An 11,755-nucleotide genomic window follows, 5' to 3' on the forward strand; every position below is an offset into this window, starting at 1 on the left:
GACAGTGAATAAGGAAGACTGTAGAAGAATTGATGCTTTTGAGTTATGGTGTTGGAGGAGAATATTGAAACTGCATGGGCTGCCAAAAGAACCAACAGATCTGTGTTGGAGGAAGTGCAGCCAGAGTGCTCCCTGGAGGCCAGGATGGCCAAACTTTGTCTCTTATATTGTTAAGAGGGACCACTGACTAGAGAAGGATATCATGTTTGGTAAGGTGGAGGGTCAGAGAAAAAGAGGAAGACCCCCAGAGAGATGGATTGACAATGTAGCAGCATCAATGAGCTTGTGTGGCAACAATAGTGAGGTTAGCCCAGGATCAGGCAGTGTTTCGTTCTGTTAAGTCGGCACCTAACAAGTCACCATCACAGTCTGTGAAGAAATTATAGTACCAATGGAAAAATGTTTGAAGTTACATCCTCAGATGTAATAGATATTGACTTTCATTCAACACACTATATGTTGTTGTTAAGTGCCTTCAAATGGGTTTTGTCTCAAAGTGACCCTTTGAAGGGTTTCCAAGGCTGTTGCAGAAGCAGAAACCTCCATTTTTCTCCCTTGGAGCACATAGTTGGCATAAACCAATAACCCTGTTATCATAGTCCAGTAATTATCCTACAGAGTCATTTACTCCCTTCATAGAACCACAATTTTCCTAGGAAAAAAAAAAGAAAAATGCAAACTCACTGTGGTAGACTCAATTCCAACTCATTTACTGATGATCAATAAACAAGACAGATAATTACACACCACCATATGCTCACCATGATGCTGTTGTGAATGAAGCCTTTTCTGTATCGTGCTGGCTTCAAATGTGGATACTCTTCAGTGCTGGTGACCTGAATATCCCAGACCCTTTTCCATGCTGCATAAAGCTGAATATGAACCGGATAGACCCCTGAGTGATGTGGTGCTACTGCATAGCCCATGTTGATTGGGATCCCATGCTCCTGAAAGAAAGCCAGAGCAACATCTTGTTGTGATATAATCAATTCAATGAAAAATTTCCAGAAGAATTTATTCTGAGTCCTTGAATTCTATGATATGATCATTCTAAAATAATGTACATTTAAATACAAAAATACAAGCAAGGTAGAGTTTTGTTTTGCTTTCTTTTGTTTTGTTTTGTTTTAAATACAAGCAAGATAGGGTTCTTCCCGCCCCCCCCGCCCCCAGAAGTTTACCATTTGGAAGTGCTCTGATGATATCAAAATAAATAGTAATTAATTTGGGTAATTCAAATATGGATGAGAGTAATACTGAATTTTCAATAAGAAAATTTTGGGGTACTGTAAGAAATGAATATGAACATTCCTCAAATATGAATATACATTTCAAAAAAAAAAAAAGATGACGTCACTTGATCAAGTTACCAAAGATGAAAGATCACAAAGCAAGCACGTGTGTATGTGTGCATATGCATACATCTGTGTATTTGAATTGGTAATGGTACCAGTGTTCAGTATATGTAAGGAGACACTATGGTCTGGTATATAACTAGGAAAGTAAGTATTAGCCATAAAGTTATGAGATGCTACTGTTAAATTGAGAGATTTAGCTATAAATGTATTTAAATACTATAGAAAACATAGTGCCCTGAGCATGGAGGGCCATGATCTGATCTGTGTTTATATGAGTAGATTGATAAAGTTAATAGGGACTAGAAGTAAGGAGACAGATGAATTAAGGTTGTATATTAAGAAGTAATTGAATGTTGCAAATCAGTGGAAACACAAATACCAAAACTAGATTATTGGTGATCAGATTAAAAAGCAGGAAATATATGCTATGGAAGTTCTAGAGATGTACTGAGTACAGTGGGAAAAAGAAGAAGAAAAATTAAAGTTCTTCTGATTTTGAACCTTTATAACTCAATTTATTTTTATAAAATATACACTTACTCTGGGATGCTTACCTTTGGCAAAGAGTAAACTCTAAAGGAAAATACATATAAATGTGCAGCAGTAATATGAAAAAATTGTAAAAGAATGGCATTATTTTACTAGGTCTAGAAATAGATCTGAAGTTTTATAATTTCTGCTTTTTATATCTTTCTCTTTAAATGCTTATCTGCTTTTTAAGGACTCCTTGTGGGTTTGAAACTCATCAATTGAGGTTATAAATGACACCTTACAAAGCTGATTGAATCAATAAACAGAGCATAAAAGTGTTGACTTGACAATTGCCATTTGTATTTTCTATTACATGGTATACAGTATAGGAAAATAATTCAGTGTGGTATAATAAGTAGGCAGTGAATGGATCACATATCTACAATGCCTAAGTCATATGCCACACTCAGCTCAGAAGATGAGCCACGAATGTTTCTCAAGACTTCATATTCCTTTTTTTCACTGAATGACCCTCACTGTATAGTCAAATTCACCTCTCTTTCACCAAGACTGTCTGTTTTCTAACATCTATGCCAATAAATGACTATATAGAAAGACTGAATTATGAAACCAATGTTGTAAAATGAAGTTGAATCTTTTGCTATCCACGAGGGAAGATTCATTTGTTGACATGTACAGAGGGAAAATATGTATTCTAGGAGCTTATATTCCCAATGCAAGGCAGGTTGGAAAAGTCCAGTGACAATCCTACGTGGAAGCTACCAAAGAGGGCCAGGCCAGCTGTTACTACCCTGACACATGACTGTGAAACATGCATGGAAATGATCTTAATTCTTTCTGGATAGTTTGATGCCCATGTTATCTGTGGATGAACTTCTGCCTGTAACCATGAACATGCATGCTTGTGGTAGCTTTGCAACCTTTCTATGAAAGAAACATCTTCGTAGAGAAGATATCTAGGGTCATTGATGTCCAAACCACTTTTTCTGGTAAATGTAAGTTATATGTCTGCTGCTTAGAGGATTTCTAATTCCCAGGAATATAAATAAAACTACCTGTTTTATTCCTATTACTCTCTAGAGTGAGTTACACTGAGGTTTTACAATAGACTCATACTAAAATTGAAAAATTAACAGTGTACAGAATAGTAATCTTCATTAATCACTTTCTTAGTCCCCATTTTCTGTCATTATATAATAATATCAAATTTGAGGTCTGTTGTTTTTGTTGTTGTTGTTAAGTGCTGTCGAGTCAGTTCTGACCCATAGTTGACCCTGTATAGTGTTTCCGAGGAGCAGCTGGTGAGCTTGCGATCTAGAATGCTAAATAAGTACGTTAGTATTCCTAGAAACAGAGATGAAAAATGAAATTGGTGAAGGGAATTGTAATATCAAACAACTATATCTCTTCAGGGGAAAAAAAAAGACATTTCATGTTTGACAGGTAGTAAAATAAATTGTAGAACTTTTCATGAAGGTAAAAGCAATTGATTTGGGGAATAGCAAGGATGGAACAGTAAAAAGATTTTACTATATTTATTGATTTTTGAGGATTTAATGTTATACTTATTATAGGTCATCTTATCACACTGGCCATCTGAGCTCAATCAAAATGATAAATCACTCTAGATAATTATGAGTTTATACTTTTTCAACCTAAATGGTAACATATAGTGAAAAGTAATTCCCTAGTTACTCTTTTTTCTGTTATCATGGGGCCTAAGTCTACAAACCTTCATTCTTTATGGTTCAGGGCTTAAAATGCATTTCACAAAGACTTGTTCAACCAAAAGGTAAACTGAACATCATGTTTACACAAGACTACAGAAATTACAACAGAAGAAAGACTTTCTAGTGTAAATATAGGAAGAACTTGCTGCCATAAAAATACACACATGCATGACAGAACAAACAAACAAATTCCAATATGGCTTTTATTATTTATTAAACAGATGTCTCTTAAAAGATCTAGGAATTCTATAATAGTATATCATGACATCCCACCACTCATATCTAGAGGGGGTTTCACTTGATCTAATTTTTCAGTTATATTAAATCCTATGGTTTGAGAATGAGATGGTATGAACATTTACAGGTTATATGAAAGCAGGATCATCTGTTTCCAACAATAAATATAAGAAAAAAATGTAGTTAGCACTAAAGTTGCATCAGCAGCTGAATTTGTGTCTCATTTAATTTTTCTTCAGTCTTTACTTTTGGTCAATGTTCTTTTAATTGCATGTTTTGTTTTTGTTGCTTGCAGTCATTTAGTTCTGACTCATACTGAGTGATCCTACAGGGCAAAGTGTGGCACTGTGGTTAACGTGCTGGACTGTAAGGTCTGTTTGAACCTTAGGATTAGTGGTTGAAGCTCACCAGCTGCTCCTCGGAAACACTATACAGGGTCACTATGGGTCAGAACCGACTTGAAGGCACTTAACAACAACAACAAAAAAAAAGGCAAAGCAGAACTGTCTTACAGGGTTTCCAAGGTTGTAATCCTTGGTGTGGCACTGTGGGGTAATGTACTGGACCACAAGGTCAGTTTAAACCACAATATCGGTGGTTGAAATTCATCAGTCAATCCATAGCACTTAGCAACAGCAATAATCCTTATGAAAAGAGTCCTAGTGGCGCTGTGGGTTAGACATTGGGTTATTAACCTCAAAGTCAGCAGTTCAAACCTATCAGCCACTCCTTGGTGGAAAGAGAAGGCTATCAACTCGTATAAAGATTCACAGTTTTGGAAATACTATATAGGGCTGCTATGTGTTTGGATGAATCGACTTCAGGGGACATGACCACAACCACCATGAACACCATGAGTTGGGATAGACTAGATAACTGTGGGTGGGTAATTTTTACAGATGCAGACAGCCACAACTTGTTCTGATTGGGCAGCTAGTGCATCTATTAGTCATTGCTGTTGTTAAGTGTTGTCAAATCAGTTCTGACTCACAGCAATCCTATATAGTTTCTGAGAAGCAGTTGGTGAGCTTGAACCACCAATCTTGTGGTTCAAAGTGACTTTTCAGTCCAGCACATTAACCCAAGCATCTCAGCAACTGGGCTCCTTTACCACTCCGCCAAAGGGCTTCTTTGTAATTGCTTAACACCAGGTATTATGAGAAGTATTTCCATGTATAGTTTGTAATATTGTGAGAAGCTGGATACTATTATTGAATGTGGAAACTGAGGCTCTGAAAAGGCAAATTATTTGCTCATATTCATAAATCCTTTTGATTCAGACTTTGCTTTTGCATTTCCACTAAGTTGCTTCTGCTGTAACCCTTCAGTTAATAACTATAAAGTATTGTATCCCAAAATAGAATGTAAATATATATTTCTGAACCAGAACCCCTTTCCACTGTCTTTTACTTGGAGAGGTTTATAAAGTTAAATACCTACACAGTTGATTAGATGTACTCAGGACAAATTTCAGAAGGTGGCAAGAAGGCGGAAGACCAATTTTGGTACCTCTCGGCTTCTGTTGCTGGTCCCTGAGATCTTGAAAACAAGGGGCTGCTTTCATTTGTAGTGGACAGCAGTGGCAACTTATTGCTTTCACCAGAGTTCCAGTGGCCGTCTCAGAAGTGGTAAGTTCCCTAGGGTATCAGCTCTGAATACCTCTGCAAGTCTCTGCATAAATGCAGCCTAGAAATTATTTGAAGCAGCCCTTCTAAACTTTTTAGAAGCACTTGAATTTCTGAATAAAAGCACTTTCTGATTAAAATGACTGAAGTGTCTTCTATTACTAGTATGGGACCTGACTGATACAAGTGATTTTGCTCCTTTATGTTGTTGTTGCTAAATGACATTGAGTCAGTTCAGATTAATTGAGACACTGTATAGGGTTTCTGAGGAGAGGTTGGTAGGTTTGAACTGCAGACCTTTTGGCTAGAAGTCCAGTGCTTATCTTACAACCACATACTATGGTTACAATGCTTGCCTGCTATCTAGAAAGTTAGAAGTTCAAGTCCATCTAGACATGTCTGAGAAAAAAGATCTGGTAATATACTAAGCAAATCTGCTGTACAAGACCTCTTTTAAAGTATTCAAGAGCAAGGACTAAAGTGTGCCTCACTCAAGTCATGGCATTTTCAATAGTATCATATGCATGTGAAACTTGGACAATGAATAAACAAGACTGTGGAAGGATTGATGCTTTTGAGTTATGGTGTTAGAGAAGAGTATGGAAAGTACTATGGATGGTCAGAATAATGAACAAATCTGTGTTGGAGGAAGTACAACCAGAATGATCCTAAAAAGTCAGGATGGAGAGACTTCATCTTTCATATTTTGGACATATTATCAGGAGGGATCAGTTCTTGAAGGACATTATGCTTAGTAAAGTGGAAGGTCAGCGAAAAAGAAGACGATCACCAACTAGATGGATTGGCACAGTGGCAGCCGCAAAAGGCTCAATGTAATGATTGTGAGGATGGCACAAGACCAGGCAGTGTTTCGTTCTGTTGTGTGTAGGCTCACTATGAATGGGAACCAATTCAATGGCACTGAAGTTACAGGGTTTCCAAGGAGTGACTGACAAGTTTGAACTGATGAACTTGTGGTTCAAATGGACCTTTTGGTCCAGTGCTTTATCCCACAGCATCACACAACAACAATTTACTTATGACAAATCAGCCATTTAAAACCCTATGGAGAGCTCTTTTACTCTGTCACACTGGCTGAGAGTTGGAATTGAATTCAAAGGTAACTTTTTTTCTTGCTTAAATAATTGTACTGTTGTTGTTGGAACCACCAATCTTTTTTAACAGTTGTGGTTTTTGTTACATTCAGTTGAGTTGGTTCCTACTCACAGCAACCTTGTGTAGGGTTTCTTAGGAGCGGCTGGTGGGTTAGAGACACCGATTTGGTGGTCAACATTCCAATACTTACCTTACAGCAGCACACCAGGATTGTTTGTGCTACCAGAACTCCTTTTAATAAGAATAAAATGTATAGAAGATTAAATTGAGATGTCTAGAAGTTTGAATTCCAGGAAAAGTAGAACTCGTTGAGTAAAATTTTCCTAATATTTCTCCAAGAAAGCTGATTTATGAATTGGAAATACTTGTCTAGCTGGATACGATCATATAATATATGTATGACTGCTAAATCTTATGTACAAAGCAGTTAGATGCCAATGGACAGTACATATAAAACAAATAGGAGGCTACAATCTATTTGGATAAGCACTGGACTGCAAGCTTGGTTTGATCTGCAAGATTGGCAGTTCAAAACTCACCAGCCATTCCTTGGAAACCCTTTGCAGAGTCGCTGTCCTGATGTGGTGCTGTGGGATAAAGTACTGAACCACAAGGTCCCTTTGAACCACAACTCTGGCAGTTCAAACTCACCAGCCACTCCTTGGAAACACTTTACAGGGTCTCTATGAGTCAGAACCCACTCAATGGCCCTTAACAACAATGAGTCAGATAATTTAATAAAAACAACAATCTGTTTAATTAATAAATGCATAGTGCATATTGAAACTAATTCAACTATATTGAAATCATTATTACTGAGTGCATGAGTCACACCAAATGCTCTACTTTGAATTAGAGATACTCTGAATCACCTGTAGACATGGTTTCTTTCATCATGAAACCTGAAGTCTGGAGACATCTATTGAAATCCACTAGATAAATGCATCTCAATTTTTATATTAAGGTTTGACTTTAAAAAGTTTGCTATTAATTAATTATTTTTTATTAGTAGTATCTGCAAGACATTTTGTTAGTTGAAACAAAAAAGGATGTCCTTGTTATCAATATCTAAATATCTATGGAAGTTGAAAATCATCATTCAACTAACATTGTATTAAAAGATTTTGAAGTTAAAATAAGAAACTTCTCTCTAAAGGGCTCCAACCTTTAATCTCCTCAAGCATTTTACTAATAACTGGGAAAATGCTGTTGTACTATAATAACTTAAAGTTAGGAAAGTGAGTACAGGATATATGTAATTACTACTTGAGCTTCAGCTGGTAGACCTAGTGATGTGTTTGCATTAAAATGCCTTTGGCACAAGGACTTTAAGATAGTGAATTCTTCACATACTCAACAATCACTAAATGCAATTTAGGATCAGAGATAAAGTACTGGTATTTCCACAAAGTATTTTTTCCTATGCTTTTCAAACAACAGCAAAAAAGCCTTAGAATTAATAAGCTTTCAATCAGTTCTATAAAATATTGAGAGGAATAAACTACTCCAAACTAATGGTTATTGTGAAGAGAAAAAAAAACAAAACAAAAAAAAAAACACACAAAAATTTCTGTAGTCAGTTTGTGTTTTACTTAATATAAGTAGAATTTACATACATGACTCTGCTAAGGATAAGCTTAAAAAATATATATATATATTATTAGATCCTGGGACATACATACTAAAAATAAGATTTGATATTTAATATTAACATCAGGGTTCCCTTGCTTTCTAACTTACAGTTTGGTTTGGCAAACTGTAAGATCAGATAATGAAACACTGAAGTTGATATGTATGTATCCTCCTGGCGCCCTCCATGAAAGGTCATCTTGCAGTGCTGAAGCCTTCATCCAAAAGTTACAACTGTACAAGTTTCTTCTTTTACTCTACCTATAACACCTTTCTCCTTCCAGGATATGGTTACCATTTTCACTTGCACTGCCCCTTATAATCCGCATTGTAGGAGTCCTGGTGCAGCATGTAGGATAAGCACTGAACTGCAAACCTGAAGGTCGGCAGTTCAAACCCACTGGTTGCTCCTTAGAAACCCTATTCAGGGTGGTTACGAGTCAGAACCAACTCCACAGCACTTCAGCTACAATAACAATAACGCACACACTGATTAGTTTTAAGATATCACTTGAGGGTGTTCCTATACCCCACCTCCACCTTTGTGAGAAGTTCTTTATTAAACCCTGTGCAACTTAACATGTCATCTCAAATTTTCTGGTACCTGATATTCTTTCTCTGGAACCCAGGCCAAATCTCAGGTGGAATCAGATAACATAGGAAAAATAAAGAAAGAGGAGAGATTCTCTTGAAAAACAAAAGCACTAACAAATTGATTTTAATGAACAGTCCACCATTTATTGCAGTACCCCTTCATGAAAATAATTGTAGTCTAATAAATGATCGCATGCAAAGGTAAGAATGTAAGTGGACATTGTTAGGGGTTTTGTGAGATATTTTGTGGCTCGTAACTAGTAGATATTTTGGTGAATCTCTGATGCACCATAGGAAGCCAGTATGAGAGTGGTAGACACAAAGGAGAGAAAATTGGATTTGGAAGGACTGGGTTCATGAACATACAGTAACATCTCTGATTTACCACAAGTAGTTATATAGAAACATATAGTTGGACGGAGGTCTTCAAAAAAAAAAGAAGGAAGAACCAGACTAGTATTATTTACCTTATGTTCGGACTCCAGACATATATGGCTTAGAAATTAGCCAATAATATACTTGGGAAGGTTTTATATTATCAGGGTTTAACAGAATGCCTGGCATAGTATTGATGCTTAATAATCATTTTTAAGGGAAATAATCAAATAAAACATTATTAAATAGTGTAGGTATGTGGAAGAGAAACATGAGGTATTTTGCTCTTGTGTGGCACTATGGGCTAACGTGCTGGACTGCAAAGACTGTTTGAATTGCAAGGTGGGTGGTTCAAGCTCACCAGCTGTTCCTCAGTAACCCTATACATAGTTGCTATGAGTTGGAATCGACCTGATGGTACTCAAAAAAAAAAAAAAAAAAAAGATTAGTATAGTCTTGGGAAGTGCTATGAGTTTACAGAGTTGCTGAATCAAAATCGATTAGATGACATACAACCACCCTATTGTTGTTGTTAAGTGCTATTGAGTTAGTTCTGACCCATAGCAATCTGTATAGAGTTTCCAGGGAGAAGCTAGTGAGCTTGAACAGCCAACTTGCTATTCAAACTGACTTTGCAGTCCAGTGTACTAACCTACAGCATCACCAGGACTCCTCAGTGTAGGTGTTCAGTAAATGAATTTAAAGGCAAGAATAAATGAAATAGTGACTGGATAAATTACTGTTTTTGTAGCAAAGAGATAATGCTTTCAACAATACCCTGTTGTTGTTTTTAAGTGTTTTCGAGTTGGTTCTGACTCATAACAACTGTATATAGGGTTTCCAAGATCTTTTAAATCTTTGAGGGAGCAGAAATCCTTATCTTTCTCCCATGGAGCTGCTGACAGGCTCGAACTGTGGATTTTGTTGTTCACAGTCCAATGGTATCATATGGGGCCACCAAGCTTCCAAATAATGCCCCACTAAACATAAACTATTGAAATTTTCTCCTAAATATGAAACTTCTAGACAGTGACATTGGAGTTAAAGAGAGAGATCTTATTATCTATTTTTTCCTTTTAATAAGAACTTGAAATAATATTGTCAACTTTGAAAATGATCCTAGAATTATTGATTTTCCACTGTGTTTTGGGAGTGAGATTGTCTTCTGTTTTCATAAGTGATAAAAGCAATGACTGTGTGACCCTGGAAATTGGCTGGGTCAGTCCTGACACTTTTTGGACTGTAGCCTAGTAAATGGTGACAAACCTCTTGAGGGCTCTGTGTTACAAATGGATTTTTCTTTTGAAAAAGAAGTAGCACAGCAATGACATTGCTTCTGCAGCGATGAACTTTCTGATCCTAAATAGAGCTATTTTGGGCAATTGAGACACATCCCTTTAATATTCTCGACCCTACTGAACATGAGCATGAAGATCTTATTTGCTGCTTAAAGAGAACAGAAAAACTAAGTGAATCTTCACTTACACTGTATAAAATATGCCATTTCAGTCAATTTAGTACTTGTTTTTTTCCTATTTGTTCTTAGATGTCTTACTTTATTGACAATCACAATGTTTAAGACATTGTGGTTTGCTAATTTCCATTATTCACAACATATTTATTATGTATTTATAATGCACAAAAAGATATTTTAGATACCGGGGATGCATCAATGAACAAAATGACAAAAACCCCTAATAGGAACTAACAATTTAGTGGGGTCAGATCTGTTTTTTTGTTTTGTGTTATTGAGCAGATTTCTACTCATTAGTAATTTTACAAGAGTTCTGGTGTGGTGCTGCAGAATAATGCACTAGAACTCAAGGTCAGTAGTTCAAACTCACCAGCTGCTGCTCAGAAGCCCTACACAGGGTCACTATGAGTCAGAATTGACTCAATGGTACTTCACAACAAGAACTCTTATGAAAAATAAAATAGAGGAAGAGTTGGAACCAATTTCACAGTACTTAACACCAAGAGCTTTTATGAGATAAAGTAGAAAAAGAGAGCGTTACAAAGAGGCATGGGTTGTAATATTACATAAATTAGTTTGTAAGAATCATATTGAAGAGAAAACTTGAGCCAAGATCAAAAATTGTGAGGGAATGAATCATTCACATAATTTGAGGATCATCATTCTTAACAGAAATGATAGCATGACAACTTTTGTGAGTTGAAAGCATCCGATTTCTGAGGAAAAACAAAAATGAAAAAATAAGACTTGGAAAGATTGGATCTCTGGACTAGTCTATGAATTTCTGAAACATTTCTGAAGAGCAAGGATCCTGTGTGTTTTCTGAGCACAGTGTGAGAGGAGGAGAGTAATAAGTGATCATGTCAAGAGGCAGGGTTACTACAAAACCCTTACAGGTTATGTACTGAACAACTCCATGGGTAACCGTTATCATTGGTTATGCTTCAGCTGAGGTTGTACAATGCAACATCATTTGAAAAGAAATAGGGTATATATAGGTCTTTATATGCTGTTAGAAGAGCTATTAGACTGTATCGGGCTGAGAGGTTATATGACCCAAATTCAGTAGCCAGTCTATTTTTTACTTACATCTCTGTCTCTCTCTCTCTCTCTCTCTCTCTCTCT

The 11,755-nt window shown here is 36.4% G+C and overlaps 1 protein-coding gene across 1 annotated transcript in view; it reads right to left on the minus strand.

Annotated features, from left to right (window-relative positions):
• NDST4 (N-deacetylase/N-sulfotransferase (heparan glucosaminyl) 4) overlaps positions 1-11,755 on the minus strand; it is a 600,446-nt gene that overhangs the window by 225,668 nt on the left and 363,023 nt on the right. The window contains exon 5 of the mRNA XM_006872252.1: positions 762-947. Coding sequence (XP_006872314.1) covers positions 762-947 — 186 coding nt within the window. The remainder of the gene's footprint in view (positions 1-761; positions 948-11,755) is intronic.

Source organism: Chrysochloris asiatica, unplaced genomic scaffold (assembly GCF_000296735.1).
Source record: "Chrysochloris asiatica unplaced genomic scaffold, ChrAsi1.0 scaffold00188, whole genome shotgun sequence".
NCBI lineage: Eukaryota > Metazoa > Chordata > Mammalia > Afrosoricida > Chrysochloridae > Chrysochloris > Chrysochloris asiatica.